The following is an 18,073-nucleotide window of genomic DNA, read 5'->3' as shown; positions in this document are numbered from 1 at the left end:
ATTGTGTTCTAGTGCTCAGTAGATTGTGACTACATTGTGTTCTAGTGCTCAGTAGATTGTGACTACATTGTGTTCTAGTGCTCAGTAGATTGTGACTACATTGTGTTCTAGTGCTCAGTAGATTGTGACTACATTGTGTTCTAGTGATCAGTAGATTGTGACTACATTGTGTTGTAGTGCTCAGTAGATTGTGACTACATTGTGTTCTAGTGATCAGTAGATTGACTACATTGTGTTCTAGTGCTCAGTAGATTGTGACTACATTGTGTTCTAGTGATCAGTAGATTGTGACTACATTGTGTTGTAGTGCTCAGTAGATTGTGACTACATTGTGTTCTAGTGATCAGTAGATTGACTACATTGTGTTCTAGTGCTCAGTAGATTGTGACTACATTGTGTTCTAGTGCTCAGTAGATTGTGACTACATTGTGTTCTAGTGCTCAGTAGATTGACTATTTGTGTTCTAGTGCTCAGTAGATTGTGACTATATTGTGTTCTAGTGCTCAGTAGATTGTGACTATATTGTGTTCTAGTGCTCAGTAAATTGTGACTAAATTGTGTTCTAGTGCTCAGTAGATTGTGACTACATTGTGTTCTAGTGCTCAGTAGATTGTGACTACATTGTGTTCTAGTGATCAGTAGATTGACTATTTGTGTTCTAGTGCTCAGTAGAGTGTGACTACATTGTGTTCTAGTGCTCAGTAGATTGTGACTACATTGTGTTCTAGTGCTCAGTAGATTGTGACTACATTGTGTTCTAGTGCTCAGTAGATTGTGACCACATTGTGTTCTAGTGCTCAGTAGATTGTGACTACATTGTGCTCTAGTGCTCAGTAGATTGTGACTACATTGTGCTCTAGTGCTCAGTAGATTGTGACTACATTGTGTTCTAGTGCTCAGTAGATTGTGACTACATTGTGTTCTAGTGCTCAGTAGATTGTGACTACATTGTGTTCTAGTGCTCAGTAGATTGTGACCACATTGTGTTCTAGTGCTCAGTAGGTTGTGACTACATTGTGTTCTAGTGATCAGTAGATTGACTATGTGTTGTAGTGCTCAGTAGATTGTTACTACATAGTGTTCTAGTGCTCAGTAGATTGTGACTACATTGTGTTCTAGTGCTCAGCAGATTGTGACTACATTGTGTTCTAGTGCTCAGTAGATTGTGACTACATTGTGTTCTAGTGCTCAGCAGATTGTGACTACATTGTGTTCTAGTGCTCAGTAGATTGTGACTACATTGTGTTCTAGTCCTCAGTAGATTGTGACTACATTGTGTTCTAGTCCTCAGTAGATTGTGACTACATTGTGTTCTAGTGCTCAGTAGATTGTGACTACATTGTGTTCTAGTGATCAGTAGATTGACTACATTGTGTTCTAGTGCTCAGTAGATTGTGACTACATTGTGTTCTAGTGCTCAGTAGATTGTGACTACATTGTGTTCTAGTGATCAGTAGATTGACTATTTGTGTTGTAGTGCTCAGTAGATTGTTACTACATAGTGTTCTAGTGCTCAGTAGATTGTGACTACATTGTGTTCTAGTGCTCAGCAGATTGTGACTACATTGTGTTCTAGTGCTCAGTAGATTGTGACTACATTGTGTTCTAGTCCTCAGTAGATTGTGACTACATTGTGTTCTAGTGCTCAGTAGATTGTGACTACATTGTGTTCTAGTGATCAGTAGATTGACTACATTGTGTTCTAGTGCTCAGTAGATTGTGACTACATTGTGTTCTAGTGCTCAGTAGATTGTGACTACATTGTGTTCTAGTGCTCAGTAGATTGTGACTACATTGTGTTCTAGTGCTCAGTAGATTGTGACTACATTGTGTTCTAGTGCTGAGTAGATTGTGACTACATTGTGTTCTAGTGCTCAGTAGATTGTGACTACATTGTGTTCTAGTGCCCAGTAGATTGTGACTACATTGTGTTCTAGTGCTCAGTAGATTGTGACTACATTGTGTTCTAGTGCTCAGTAGATTGTGACTACATTGTGTTCTAGTGCTCAGTAGATTGTGACTACATTGTGTTCTAGTGCCCAGTAGATTGTGACTACATTGTGTTCTAGTGCTCAGTAGATTGTGACTACATTGTGTTCTAGTGCTCAGTAGATTGTGACTACATTGTGTTCTAGTGCTCAGTAGATTGTGACTACATTGTGTTCTAGTGCTCAGTAGATTGTGACTACATTGTGTTCTAGTGCTCAGTAGATTGACTATTTGTGTTCTAGTGCTCAGTAGATTGTGACTACATTGTGTTCTAGTGCTCAGTAGATTTACTATTTGTGTTCTAGTGCTCAGTAGATTGTGACTATATTGTGTTCTAGTGCTCAGTAGATTGTGACTACATTGTGTTCTAGTGCTCAGTAGATTGTGACTACATTGTGTTCTAGTGCTCAGTAGATTTACTATGTGTTCTAGTGCTCAGTAGATTGTGACTATATTGTGTTCTAGTGCTCAGTAAATTGTGACTACATTGTGTTCTAGTGCTCAGTAGATTGTGACTACATTGTGTTCTAGTGCTGAGTAGATTGTGACTACATTGTGTTCTAGTGCTCAGTAGATTGACTATTTGTGTTCTAGTGCTCAGTAGATTGTGACTACATTGTGTTCTAGTGATCAGTAGATTGTGACTACATTGTGTTCTAGTGATCAGTAGATTGTGACTACATTGTGTTCTAGTGATCAGTAGATTGACTATTTGTGTTCTAGTGCTCAGTAGAGTGTGACTACATTGTGTTCTAGTGATCAGTAGATTGACTATTTGTGTTCTAGTGCTCAGTAGATTGTGACTACATTGTGTTCTAGTGATCAGTAGATTGACTATTTGTGTTCTAGTGCTCAGTAGATTGTGACTACATTGTGTTCTAGTGATCAGTAGATTGTGACTACATTGTGTTCTAGTGATCAGTAGATTGTGACTACATTGTGTTCTAGTGATCAGTAGATTGACTATTTGTGTTCTAGTGCTCAGTAGAGTGTGACTACATTGTGTTCTAGTGCTCAGTAGATTGTGACCACATTGTGTTCTAGTGCTCAGTAGATTGTGACTACATTGTGTTCTAGTGATCAGTAGATTGACTATTTGTGTTCTAGTGCTCAGTAGATTGTGACTACATTGTGTTCTAGTGATCAGTAGATTGACTATTTGTGTTCTAGTGCTCAGTAGATTGTGACTACATTGTGTTCTAGTGATCAGTAGATTGACTATATTGTGTTGTAGTGCTCAGTAGATTGTTACTACATAGTGTTCTAGTGCTCAGTAGATTGTGACTACATTGTGTTCTAGTGATCAGTAGATTGACTACATTGTGTTCTAGTGCTCAGTAGATTGTGACTACATTGTGTTCTAGTGCTCAGTAGATTGTGACTACATTGTGTTCTAGTGCTCAGTAGATTGACTATTTGTGTTCTAGTGCTCAGTAGATTGTGACTATATTGTGTTCTAGTGCTCAGTAGATTGTGACTATATTGTGTTCTAGTGCTCAGTAAATTGTGACTACATTGTGTTCTAGTGCTCAGTAGATTGTGACTACATTGTGTTCTAGTGCTCAGTAGATTGTGACTACATTGTGTTCTAGTGATCAGTAGATTGACTATTTGTGTTCTAGTGCTCAGTAGAGTGTGACTACATTGTGTTCTAGTGCTCAGTAGATTGTGACTACATTGTGTTCTAGTGCTCAGTAGATTGTGACTACATTGTGTTCTAGTGCTCAGTAGATTGTGACCACATTGTGTTCTAGTGCTCAGTAGATTGTGACTACATTGTGCTCTAGTGCTCAGTAGATTGTGACTACATTGTGCTCTAGTGCTCAGTAGATTGTGACTACATTGTGTTCTAGTGCTCAGTAGATTGTGACTACATTGTGTTCTAGTGCTCAGTAGATTGTGACTACATTGTGTTCTAGTGCTCAGTAGATTGTGACCACATTGTGTTCTAGTGCTCAGTAGGTTGTGACTACATTGTGTTCTAGTGATCAGTAGATTGACTATGTGTTGTAGTGCTCAGTAGATTGTTACTACATAGTGTTCTAGTGCTCAGTAGATTGTGACTACATTGTGTTCTAGTGCTCAGCAGATTGTGACTACATTGTGTTCTAGTGCTCAGTAGATTGTGACTACATTGTGTTCTAGTGCTCAGCAGATTGTGACTACATTGTGTTCTAGTGCTCAGTAGATTGTGACTACATTGTGTTCTAGTCCTCAGTAGATTGTGACTACATTGTGTTCTAGTCCTCAGTAGATTGTGACTACATTGTGTTCTAGTGCTCAGTAGATTGTGACTACATTGTGTTCTAGTGATCAGTAGATTGACTACATTGTGTTCTAGTGCTCAGTAGATTGTGACTACATTGTGTTCTAGTGCTCAGTAGATTGTGACTACATTGTGTTCTAGTGATCAGTAGATTGACTATTTGTGTTGTAGTGCTCAGTAGATTGTTACTACATAGTGTTCTAGTGCTCAGTAGATTGTGACTACATTGTGTTCTAGTGCTCAGCAGATTGTGACTACATTGTGTTCTAGTGCTCAGTAGATTGTGACTACATTGTGTTCTAGTCCTCAGTAGATTGTGACTACATTGTGTTCTAGTGCTCAGTAGATTGTGACTACATTGTGTTCTAGTGATCAGTAGATTGACTACATTGTGTTCTAGTGCTCAGTAGATTGTGACTACATTGTGTTCTAGTGCTCAGTAGATTGTGACTACATTGTGTTCTAGTGCTCAGTAGATTGTGACTACATTGTGTTCTAGTGCTCAGTAGATTGTGACTACATTGTGTTCTAGTGCTGAGTAGATTGTGACTACATTGTGTTCTAGTGCTCAGTAGATTGTGACTACATTGTGTTCTAGTGCCCAGTAGATTGTGACTACATTGTGTTCTAGTGCTCAGTAGATTGTGACTACATTGTGTTCTAGTGCTCAGTAGATTGTGACTACATTGTGTTCTAGTGCTCAGTAGATTGTGACTACATTGTGTTCTAGTGCCCAGTAGATTGTGACTACATTGTGTTCTAGTGCTCAGTAGATTGTGACTACATTGTGTTCTAGTGCTCAGTAGATTGTGACTACATTGTGTTCTAGTGCTCAGTAGATTGTGACTACATTGTGTTCTAGTGCTCAGTAGATTGTGACTACATTGTGTTCTAGTGCTCAGTAGATTGACTATTTGTGTTCTAGTGCTCAGTAGATTGTGACTACATTGTGTTCTAGTGCTCAGTAGATTTACTATTTGTGTTCTAGTGCTCAGTAGATTGTGACTATATTGTGTTCTAGTGCTCAGTAGATTGTGACTACATTGTGTTCTAGTGCTCAGTAGATTGTGACTACATTGTGTTCTAGTGCTCAGTAGATTTACTATGTGTTCTAGTGCTCAGTAGATTGTGACTATATTGTGTTCTAGTGCTCAGTAAATTGTGACTACATTGTGTTCTAGTGCTCAGTAGATTGTGACTACATTGTGTTCTAGTGCTGAGTAGATTGTGACTACATTGTGTTCTAGTGCTCAGTAGATTGACTATTTGTGTTCTAGTGCTCAGTAGATTGTGACTACATTGTGTTCTAGTGATCAGTAGATTGTGACTACATTGTGTTCTAGTGATCAGTAGATTGTGACTACATTGTGTTCTAGTGATCAGTAGATTGACTATTTGTGTTCTAGTGCTCAGTAGAGTGTGACTACATTGTGTTCTAGTGATCAGTAGATTGACTATTTGTGTTCTAGTGCTCAGTAGATTGTGACTACATTGTGTTCTAGTGATCAGTAGATTGACTATTTGTGTTCTAGTGCTCAGTAGATTGTGACTACATTGTGTTCTAGTGATCAGTAGATTGTGACTACATTGTGTTCTAGTGATCAGTAGATTGTGACTACATTGTGTTCTAGTGATCAGTAGATTGACTATTTGTGTTCTAGTGCTCAGTAGAGTGTGACTACATTGTGTTCTAGTGCTCAGTAGATTGTGACCACATTGTGTTCTAGTGCTCAGTAGATTGTGACTACATTGTGTTCTAGTGATCAGTAGATTGACTATTTGTGTTCTAGTGCTCAGTAGATTGTGACTACATTGTGTTCTAGTGATCAGTAGATTGACTATTTGTGTTCTAGTGCTCAGTAGATTGTGACTACATTGTGTTCTAGTGATCAGTAGATTGACTATATTGTGTTGTAGTGCTCAGTAGATTGTTACTACATAGTGTTCTAGTGCTCAGTAGATTGTGACTACATTGTGTTCTAGTGATCAGTAGATTGACTATTTGTGTTCTAGTGCTCAGTAGATTGTGACTACATTGTGTTCTAGTGATCAGTAGATTGACTATATTGTGTTGTAGTGCTCAGTAGATTGTTACTACATAGTGTTCTAGTGCTCAGTAGATTGTGACTACATTGTGTTCTAGTGCTCAGCAGATTGTGACTACATTGTGTTCTAGTGCTCAGTAGATTGTGACTACATTGTGTTCTAGTCCTCAGTAGATTGTGACAACATTGTGTTCTAGTGCTCAGTAGATTGTGACTACATTGTGTTCTAGTGATCAGTAGATTGACTACATTGTGTTCTAGTGCTCAGTAGATTGTGACTACATTGTGTTCTAGTGCCCAGTAGATTGTGACTACATTGTGTTCTAGTGCTCAGTAGATTGTGACTACATTGTGTTCTAGTGCTCAGTAGATTGTGACTACATTGTGTTCTAGTGCTCAGTAGATTGTGACTACATTGTGTTCTAGTGCTCAGTAGATTGTGACTACATTGTGTTCTAGTGCTCAGTAGATTGTGACTACATTGTGTTCTAGTGCTCAGTAGATTGTGACTACATTGTGTTCTAGTGCTCAGTAGATTGTGACTACATTGTGTTCTAGTGCTCAGTAGATTGTGACTACATTGTGTTCTAGTGCTCAGTAGATTGTGACTACATTGTGTTCTAGTGCTCAGTAGATTGTGACTACATTGTGTTCTAGTGCTCAGTAGATTGTGACTACATTGTGTTCTAGTGCTCAGTAGATTGTGACTACATTGTGTTCTAGTGCTCAGTAGATTGTGACTACATTGTGTTCTAGTGATCAGTAGATTGACTATTTGTGTTGTAGTGCTCAGTAGATTGTGACTACATTGTGTTCTAGTGCTCAGTAGATTGTGACTACATTGTGTTCTAGTGCTCAGTAGATTGTGACTACATTGTGTTCTAGTGCTCAGTAGATTGTGACTACATTGTGTTCTAGTGCTCAGTAGATTGTGACTACATTGTGTTCTAGTGCTCAGTAGATTGTGACTACATTGTGTTCTAGTGCTCAGTAGATTGTGACTACATTGTGTTCTAGTGCTCGGTAGATTGTGACTACATTGTGTTCTAGTGCTCAGTAGATTGTGACTACATTGTGTTCTAGTGATCAGTAGATTGACTATTTGTGTTCTAGTGCTCAGTAGATTGTGACTACATTGTGTTCTAGTGCTCAGTAGATTGTGACTACATTGTGTTCTAGTGCTCAGTAGATTGTGACTACATTGTGTTCTAGTGCCCAGTAGATTGTGACTACATTGTGTTCTAGTGATCAGTAGATTGACTATTTGTGTTCTAGTGCTCAGTAGATTGTGACTACATTGTGTTCTAGTGCTCAGTAGATTGTGACTACATTGTGTTCTAGTGCTCAGTAGATTGTGACTACATTGTGTTCTAGTGCTCAGTAGATTGTGACTACATTGTGTTCTAGTGCTCAGTAGATTGACTATTTGTGCTCTAGTGCTCAGTAGATTGTGACTACATTGTGTTCTAGTGCTCAGTAGATTGTGACTACATTGTGTTCTAGTGCTCAGTAGATTGACTATTTGTGCTCTAGTGCTCAGTAGATTGTGACTACATTGTGCTCTAGTGCTCAGTAGATTGTGACTACATTGTGTTCTAGTGCTCAGTAGATTGTGACTACATTGTGTTCTAGTGCTCAGTAGATTGTGACTACGTTGTGTTCTAGTGCCCAGTAGATTGTGACTACATTGTGCTCTAGTGCTCAGTAGATTGTGACTACGTTGTGTTCTAGTGCCCAGTAGATTGTGACTACATTGTGTTCTAGTGCCCAGTAGATTGTTATCCTAGATGTTCTGGTCGTCTGTGTTGGTGTGTCAGGGGTTCTTACCCTGCGAGGTACGATCATGGAGAGGGGTTCGATGAGGGCCTTGATCGTCACCAGTTTGTAGAACCTGAACACCTCACAGGAGCTCACGTCCAGGCCTCTCTTTGGCATGATACCTGAGGGTGGAGGGACACACACACACAGGAAGTTAGTAGCACTGCCTGTTTCTGACACCTTGACCAAACCGGCCCCACGTGTGTGCTTGTTGTCTATCCCCACCAGACGTGTTCATGACACGCAGGTTAAAATACCAAAACCAATATTCATTTGGGGACAGGTCGAAACACACATGAAACATTCATGGACATTTAGTTAGCTTGCTTTTGCTAACAATTTTTCCCTACGAGATAAACATTTGGGTTATTATTTTACCTGAAATGCATATGGCCCTCTTTTTAGCTGGATCTTAGTAGAATGTGGACCCATCTCCACTCCAACAATTCATTCACAAATAAAAGGGGAAACCAAGTTCGTATTCTTTGATTATCCCCTCCTCGTTCCTCTTTCAATCCCCACGTGGGTTAGTATGCTCGTGAAAACCAATGAGTAGATGGGAGAGGCGGGACTTGTAGTGCGTCAAGCGTCTCAAATAGAACCATGTAGAGCCTGGCTACGCAGACGCTCGTTGATGCCGCGAGCAGTTTGGATGAAATGATTGAATAACATCTATGTGTACGTTTATTTAGCAACCCTCGCACACGCAACGTGGCCTGTCTAGTCAGCATCAGACAAACACTCCCATCTCAATCACGGTTTCATTGTTTGATACTGTCCATGTCCGATGAGTTTGTTGATTCTAAGTCTTGCCAACAAGGGACTGCAACTTGACTTTGCGTCCTATTCAAGCCCTTCAACGGTGAGTAAGTTGTTCAACTCCAGAGGCAGAGGATAAGAGCATTCTCTAAATGAATCAAATGTCAAATGTAACTAGTACTGTTGTTCCACCACTATGAACCCTAGTGCTGTTGTTCCACCACTATGAACCCTAGTGCTGTTGTTCCACCACTATGAACCCTAGTGCTGTTGTTCCACCTCTATGAACCCTAGTGCTGCTGTTCCACCACTATGAACCCTAGTGCTGCTGTTCCACCACTATGAACCCTAGTGCTGCTGTTCCACCACTATGAACCCTAGTGCTGCTGTTCCACCACTATGAACCCTAGTGCTGCTGTTCCACCACTATGAACCCTAGTGCTGCTGTTCCACCACTATGAACCCTAGTGCTGCTGTTCCACCACTATGAACCCTAGTGCTGCTGTTCCACCACTATGAACCCTAGTGCTGCTGTTCCACCACTATGAACCCTAGTGCTGCTGTTCCACCTCTATGAACCCTAGTGCTGTTGTTCCACCACTATGAACCCTAGTGCTGCTGTTCCACCACTATGAACCCTAGTGCTGCTGTTCCACCTCTATGAACCCTAGTGCTGCTGTTCCACCACTATGAACCCTAGTGCTGCTGTTCCACCACTATGAACCCTAGTGCTGCTGTTCCACCACTATGAACCCTAGTGCTGCTGTTCCACCTCTATGAACCCTAGTGCTGCTGTTCCACCACTATGAACCCTAGTGCTGCTGTTCCACCACTATGAACCCTAGTGCTGCTGTTCCACCTCTATGAACCCTAGTGCTGCTGTTCCACCACTATGAACCCTAGTGCTGTTGTTCCACCACTATGAACCCTAGTGCTGCTGTTCCACCTCTATGAACCCTAGTGCTGTTGTTCCACCACTATGAACCCTAGTGCTGTTGTTCCACCACTATGAACCCTAGTGCTGTTGTTCCACCACTATGAACCCTAGTGCTGCTGTTCCACCTCTATGAACCCTAGTGCTGCTGTTCCACCTCTATGAACCCTAGTGCTGCTGTTCCACCTCTATGAACCCTAGTGCTGTTGTTCCACCTCTATGAACCCTAGTGCTGCTGTTCCACCACTATGAACCCTAGTGCTGCTGTTCCACCACTATGAACCCTAGTGCTGCTGTTCCACCTCTATGAACCCTAGTGCTGCTGTTCCACCACTATGAACCCTAGTGCTGCTGTTCCACCACTATGAACCCTAGTGCTGCTGTTCCACCACTATGAACCCTAGTGCTGTTGTTCCACCACTATGAACCCTAGTGCTGTTGTTCCACCACTATGAACCCTAGTGCTGCTGTTCCACCACTATGAACCCTAGTGCTGCTGTTCCACCACTATGAACCCTAGTGCTGTTGTTCCACCACTATGAACCCTAGTACTGTTGTTCCACCACTATGAACCCTAGTGCTGCTGTTGTTACTGCTGATGGTAGTATTATTCATGTCGTAAGTCATTGTCATCATAACATATGACTGAAAGCGTTGGAATCACCTTTTTGGCTAGTCAAATCAACTGGGTCATTTGCACATCTGGTTTGGTTGCAGGTGCACACAGTGTGTGTGTGTGGGTGTGTGTGTGTGTGTGCGCGCATGTGCGTGTGCTTACCCATTCCTTTCTGAGGAGTGTGTGAGCGGTACTCTGTGAGGAAGTGCATGTAGGGCTTCTCTGAGCTGATCTCATAGTACCGGATATTACCATCACCCTGAGAGAGACAGAGAGAGATGGAGAGAGAGACATAGAGAGAAAGAGATGGAGAGAGAGAGAGACAGAGAGAGAGAGAGAAAGAGATGGGGAGAGAGAGAGAGATGGAGAGACAGACATAGAGAGAAAGAGATGGAGAGAGCGAGACATAGAGAGAAAGAGATGGGGAGAGAGAGAGAGAAAGAGACAGAGAGAAAGAGATGGGGAGAGAGAGAAGAGAGAGAGAGAGAGAGACAGAGAGAAAGAGATGGGGAGAGAGAGAAGAGACAGAGAGACACAGTGAGAAAGATATGGGGAGAGAGAGACAGAGACAGAGAAAAAGAGATGGGGAGAGAGAGACAGAGAAAGAGAGACATAGAGAGAAAGAGATGTGGAGAGAGAGAGAGAGATGGAGAGAGACATATAGAGAAAGAGATGGGGGAGAGAGAGAGAGAGATGTAGAGAGAGAGAGATGGAGACAGAGAGAAAGAGATGGGGAGAGATGGAGAGAGAGAGATGGAGAGAAAGAGATGGGGAGAGAGAGATGGAGAGAGAGAGAAGAGAGACAGAGAAAAAGAGAGAGAGACAGAGAGAGAGAGACAGAGAGAAAGAGATGTGGAGAGAGAGATGGAGAGAGACATATAGAGAAAGAGATGGGAGAGAGAGAGATGGAGAGAGAGACATAGCGAGAAAGAGATGTAGAGAGAGAGAGATGGAGAGAGAGAGAGAAAGAGATGGGGAGAGAGAGAGATATGGAGAGAGAGAGAGAGAAAGAGATGGGGGGAGAGAGATGGGGAGAGAGAGATGGGGAGAGAGACAGAGAGAGAGAGATATGGAGAGAGAGAGAGAGAGAGAAAGAGATGGGGAGAGAGAGAGAGAGAGAGAGAGATGGGGAGAGAGAGAGAGAGAGAAAGAGATGGGGAGAGAGAGAGACAGAGAGAAAGAGATGGGGAGAGAGAGACGGAGAGAGAAAGAGATGGGGAGAGAGAGACGGAGAGAGAGACAGAGAGAAAGAGATGGGGAGAGAGAGAGATGGAGAGAGACAGAGAGAAAGAGATGGGGAGAGAGAGAGATGGAGAGAGACAGAGAGAGAAATAGATGGGGAGAGAGAGAGATGAGAGAGACATAGAGAGAAAGAGATGGGGAGAGAGAGGGAGAGAGAAACAGAGAGAAAGAGATGGAGAGAGATGGAGAGAGAGACAGAGAGAAAGAGATGGGGAGAGAGAGAGACAGAGAGAAAGAGATGGGGAGAGAGACAGACAGAAAGAGATGGGGGGGGGGGAGAGAGAGCAGAGAACAGAGGTCACGATCAGATGAGCTCCTGCATTTTTCAACATTTTCTTTAAAAAAATAGATTTAGAGTTAGATTTTTTTGTCAGGAACACATACAGGATGCTACCCTCTACAACATAACCCTCACTTCAAATCAAAACTCAAAACATACAACCTGATTTTGGACGGAATTACGGAATCACCTGGAAGGCTCACAACTACCAAGGATTATTATTCTACACAGCAAATTCTCTGGAAAACAACAGAAACCTGAAAACACCACCGAACCTGGAACTGAGTGAGTAATGTTTAGTTTGAAACTATATTCTATTTCCAAAAGCCAAGAAGAAAAATACACAACATTACTTTATAAGGACTGAATTGTAACATAATTCTGCCAAGCTTGATACAGCTTCAACTAGCACTGGCGTGTCAAATCAGAGGTAACAAAGCCTATTAGCCCAACAATGGCAGGAGAGTCAAACAGTCTACTCCAACCAAATGGAGAGGCCTTAGAAGCTCCCTCCTGCTGTTCAGAGGTAATTAAAATACAGTTCCCTGTGTATGTAAAGAATGATAAGGCAAGAAAAGATTACAAAATGAAGCTCCTTATGGAAAATCAAGAGACACTTTTTGCTGACTATTACAAAAATGGGAACATCAGCAACCTTATCTTCCACACAAACCATCCCCTGGCATGGCACAGTGCTATATTAGCACACTACCCCTTTGTTAAGAGAAGATTGTACTCCTTATGGACTCAAATGGGAAATATATAGAAGAAAAAACCTTTTTCCCAAACACAGTGAGTCTAAACTCTGGTGTCCAGCGCGCCCTAGACCTTCTGTCTGAGGACCAACTAGGGTCACCCAGCCACATAATAATACACACAGGCACAACGACCTGAGAACACAGCAGGAAAGGGTGGCCACAGCACTGAAGGGAGTGATTGAAAAGGCTTCTTCTACTTTCCCCAACGCACAAGTGGTTATCTCCACCCTGATACCACGAAAATACTTCCACCCTGCCACAATACAGCGGGTAAACGCAAGTATTTCCCGTGACTGTGCCTCAAAACCAAATGTTTTCCTGGCCCACCACTCCACCCTGGACTTGAACAGCCTCTATGACCAGGTCCACCTCTACAAGGCAGCAGTGTCCACCTTTGCCCGGACTCTAAAGGACATCGCTCTCAAACGTATCCCCAACACTTCACACAGGAGAAACAGATCGCAGGTCGCAGTTGCAAATGAGAACTTGTTCTCAACTAGCCTACCTGGTTAAATAAAGGTGAAATAAAAATAAATAAAAATATCAATAGACACCCCACCCAGACCAGCGAGACACCCTCCAAGACCAGCAGGACCCCCCCCCCCTGGACCCACACATAGAGGACCCACGCCAAGAGGACTTACATCCAGACCACAGCACCCCCAGACACATCCACACGCCAGCCCCAACCAATCAACACCCCCCCACGTCAACCATGCCCACACCCCATTTAGGCCCCCTCAGATCAGACCTATGCCACTCCTGCCCACCCCATGCCCCCCACTCCCGCAAAGAGGGCCACTACATGGAAGTCACACATACGCCCAGGTAGTGAGCGGGCAAACAGGCCCAACCCCCACTCTTACACTCGCCCAAGCCAATGGCATGTACCAGATGCTCAGCAGGCTCTGCTCACACTTACTGGCCTGAGGCCAAACCACGACCAACAACATTGTACACTTTATGGAACAAAAAGCCTTCACTATATCATCCTGGAATATCCAAGGCATGAGGTCATCTGCCTTTGACCTAAAGAGCAGGAACCCGGACTTCACCAAAGAAATCGGTAATACAGACATTGTCATCCTGCAAGAAACCTGTTATAGAGGAGACGGACCCACTGGTTGCCCTCTAGGTTGCAGAGAGCTGGTAGTCCCATCCACCAAACTACCAGGTGTGAAACAGGGAAGGGACTATGCTAATTTGGTACAGAGCAGACCTAACTCACTCCATTAAATTAATCAAAACAGGAACATTTTACATTTGTGTCACGAGTCCGAGCACAATTAGACCCAACCAAATCACGAGAAAACAAAAAGATAATTACTTGACACATTGGAAAGAAGAAAGAATTAACAAAAAAACAAGAGCAAACTAGAATGCTATTTGGCCCTAAACAGAGAGTACACAGTGGCAGAATACCTGACCACTGTGACTGACCCAAACTTAAGGAAAGCTTTGACTATGTACAGACTTAGTGAGCATAGCCTTGCTATTGAGAAAGGCCACCTTAGACAGACATGGATCTCAAGAGAAGACAGGCTATGTGCACACTGCCCACAAAATGAGGTGGAAACTGAGCTGCACTTCCAAACCTCCTGCCCAATGTATGACCATATTAGAGACACATATTTCCCTCAGATTACACAGATCCACAAAAGATTCGAAAACAAATCCAATTTTGATAAACTCCCATATCTACTGGGTGAAATTCCACAGTGTGCCATCACAGCAGCAAGATTTGTGACCTGTTGCCACAAGAAAAGGGCAACCAGTGAAGAACAAACACCATTGTAAATACAATCCATATTTATGCTTATTTATTTTCCCTTGTGTACTTTAACCATTTGTACATTGTCACAACACTGTGTATATATATATATATATATATATATATATATATATATATATATATATATATATATATATATATATATATATATATATATATATATATATATAATATGGCATTTGCAATGTCTTTATTGTTTTGAAACTTCTGTATGTGTAATGTTTACTGTTAATTTTTATTGTTTATTTCACTTTTATATATTATCTACCTCATTTGCTTTGGCAATGTTAACACGTTTCCCATGCCAATAAAGCCCCTTGAATTGAATTGAATTGAGATGGAGAGAGATACAGAGAGAAAGAGATGGGGAGAGAGAGCTGGAGAGAGAGACATAGAGAGAAAGAGATGGTGAGAGAGAGACAGAGAGAGATGGAGAGAGAGACAGAGAAAAAGATGGGGAGAGAGAGAGAGCGAAAGATGGGGAGAGAGAGAGAGAAAGATGGGGAGAGAGAGAGAGAGAGAGAGATGGAAAGAGAGAGGGGGGTAGAGAGAGAGGGAGGTAGAGAGAGAGACAGAGAGAAAGGGAGAGAGAGAGGGAAAGAGAGAGAGAGACGGAGAGAGAGACAGAGAGAGGGAGATGGAGAGAGAGACAGAGAGAGAGATGGAGAGAGAGACAGAGAGAAAGAGTTGGGGAGAGAGAGACAGAGAAAGGTGGGGAGAGAGAGAGAGAGATGGAAAGAGAGAGGTAGGTAGAGAGAGATGGAAAGAGAGAGGGAGGTAGAGAGAGAGAGATGGAAAGAGAGAGGTAGGTAGAGAGAGATGGAAAGAGAGAGGGAGGTAGAGAGAGACAGAGAGAGGGAGGTAGAGAGAGACAGAGAGGGAGGTAGAGAGAGACAGAGAGGGAGGTAGAGAGAGAGACAGAGAGAAAGGGAGAGAATGAGACAGAGAGAGGGAGAGAGAGAGAGACAGAGAGAGGGAGAGAGACAGAGAGAGGGAGGTAGAGAGAGACAGAGAGGGAGGTAGAGAGACAGAGAGGGAGGTAGAGAGAGACAGAGAGGGAGGTAGAGAGACAGAGAGGGAGGTAGAGAGACAGAGAGAAAGGGAGAGGGAGAGAGAGACAGACAGAGAGAGGGAGGGAGAGAGAGACAGAGAGGGAGGTAGAGAGAGACAGAGAGGGAGGTAGAGAGAGAGAGAGAAAGGGAGAGAGAGAGAGACAGAGAGAGAGAGAGACAGAAAGAGAGGGGGAGAGAGACAGAGATAGAGACAGAGAGAGAGGGGGGAGAGAGACAGAGATAGAGACAGGGAGAAAGAGAGAGAGACACCTGTCAAACATGTAGGCATGTTTGTGTGTGTGTGCTCTTGTTCTTAAAGAGTCAACCATTTAAAACGTAGTAGAATTCATTCAACCAGAAGACCTTGATGGGAATGTGTTGTATCTCAACCAGCCATGTACCAGAGACCCACCTTCCCTGCTATGTAGAGCATGTGTGTGTCTGGGTCGTAGAAAGGGAAAAGCACCCCAGACGAACCATCTAGGTCCTCCTGTAACAAAGGCACATCTAGGTCCTCCTGTAGACACACACACACACACACACACACACACACACACACACACACACACACACACACGATTACTTAATCAACTAAACTTGTTAAAACTCAAGGCAAGAACATCTTATAACTTCAATAAGAATGGAGGTTTCATTAAAGTGGAGGTAACATGAACATGTCTCCCAGTACAGAATTAAAAAGATTGACTGTTGAAAACCCCCTAATCCGTGTTGCAGTCATAATCTCCCCGCCCCCTCAGATACACACACACACCAACATACAGTGGTTGTTTTCAAATAAAATACTGGTTGTTGTGCCACAAACACATGCAGGGAGGAATCAAATGATAAATGACATAACCAAAACAGATACTATTTGTGTTTGGGGCTTTTGCATGAAAGCATCCCACAGGATTTCTATTTGGAGATACACCCATTTGGCAGCAGAGGGAGCCGTTTGTTTGATCACAATAAGATGAAGTCATCACTAATTGACACTGATCTAAGGTCAGTTTTGAATTTGCCCCCCTGAATTAGGGAAGCAAGCTGTTCCTAGCACGGTTCCTCAGGGTCAGCCTCTACCAAAGTACGATGAAGTTGCTCCTTCACACTGCTCTAAGGTCAGTTTTACATATCCTTAATGGTTGATATCAGCGATTGTGGGTGAGACAGCAAATCCTAGCAGTGTGGTTATGTGCCTGGTCTCAGAGGGCCATCTGTCAACATGTAAACTGACCCTAGATTTGTGCCTAAGGGCAGCCTCTATCAGTAGTGTGGTTGTGTACCTACCTGGTCCCAGAGGGCCATCTGTCAACATGTAAACTGACCCTAGATCTGTGCCTAAGGGCAGCCTCTATCAGTAGTGTGGTTGTGTACCTGGTCCCAGAGGGCCATCTGTCTGTGGTTCCAGCGGGAGCTGCCGGTGGACAGCAGCATCTTGAGGTTCCCCAGGAACAGCACCTTGCTGGCTTTGTGGTTCTTACAGTTGGCCTCCTGAAAAACACAGCAGGAAACAAACAAATCAAAAAACTAAAAAAGTCTATGACAAGAGGTTTATTTCTAAATGTTTTGTTGAGTCTATATTTAACCAGATTGGTCAGAGATGAAATGATGATTTGAAGAAACATGGTGGATAGATAACCCTACAGAGTTGTTTTAACTAATGTATTCACATTGCATCACAGTATGTGAGATGTTATGGGTGTCATGCTCCTGGGGTTTCAGTAGTTTCAGAAGTAAACAGTCTATTGGCGTCTGTATAAACATGATATTTTAAACGTCAGCACATCGTGTCTGCACAAATAGGTCTTTGCAACATCACTGTGTCACTATCTGCACATTGCCACGTCAGCTGGTTTGAGGGGCGGAGAGGAGAGTGAGAACAGAGAGAACATGAGTCATGGGGTGGCTGGGTGGGTGCAGATCCCAGGGGTCTATGGGGCGGCCGATGGGGAGGTGTCAGTTTTGGCTGTGTGGTGCTGGAGGGGCGTGGAAGGGCACAGGACAAGGAGAGAAGGAGAATCCTAAGCACCGTGTTGATATAAATAGTAATTATATCACTGTTACCGAGGACAATAGCATTACAACAAAAAAAATGTAATACTTGAATACAACTACAGACAAACACACAAACCCAGCAGCCCCACCCGTACAGACCTGTAGCAGGTTCCCAGTGCGTGGCTCTAGAACCCTGATCTTCTTGTCCTTGCAGGACGTGGCCAGCCTGCTGCCATCGGTATTGAAGGACATGGAGAGCACCACGTCAGTGTGGTGGCTGATGGTCCGCACCGGGTTCTTTATCACCGCCTCAGGGCTGTCCAGGTTCCAGATCATCACCTGAGGAAGGACACACACACGCATGTTATGAAATCAGATACTGAAAGTACAAACAGATTGACAAAGGATTTTCAATTCTGTAACTCGACAGGCGAGCAGGGTGTGTGTGTGGGGTCCCGGGTGGCGCAGCAGTCTAAGGCACTGCATCTCAATGCTTGAGGCGTTAGTACAGACCCTGGTTTGATTCC

The 18,073-nt window shown here is 43.0% G+C and overlaps 1 protein-coding gene across 4 annotated transcripts in view; it reads right to left on the bottom strand.

The window, feature by feature from the left end:
- The window catches only part of LOC110497355 (coronin-2A), a 64,350-nt gene that overhangs the window by 6,642 nt on the left and 39,635 nt on the right, over positions 1-18,073 (bottom strand). For all 4 annotated transcript variants that reach the window (XM_036973427.1, XM_036973425.1, XM_036973428.1 and 1 more), the window contains exons 5-9: positions 17,706-17,885; positions 16,926-17,042; positions 15,964-16,068; positions 10,590-10,686; positions 8,128-8,240 (exon numbers count right to left, since the gene is read on the bottom strand). In XM_036973427.1, coding sequence (XP_036829322.1) covers positions 8,128-8,240; positions 10,590-10,686; positions 15,964-16,068; positions 16,926-17,042; positions 17,706-17,885 — 612 coding nt within the window. The remainder of the gene's footprint in view (positions 1-8,127; positions 8,241-10,589; positions 10,687-15,963; positions 16,069-16,925; positions 17,043-17,705; positions 17,886-18,073) is intronic.

The sequence above is a fragment of the Oncorhynchus mykiss genome, unplaced genomic scaffold, assembly GCF_013265735.2.
Source record: "Oncorhynchus mykiss isolate Arlee unplaced genomic scaffold, USDA_OmykA_1.1 un_scaffold_249, whole genome shotgun sequence".
Classification (NCBI taxonomy): Eukaryota; Metazoa; Chordata; class Actinopteri; order Salmoniformes; family Salmonidae; genus Oncorhynchus; species Oncorhynchus mykiss.
The sequence above is the reverse complement of the archived record's forward strand: the minus strand, read 5'-3'. Positions and strand labels throughout refer to the sequence as shown.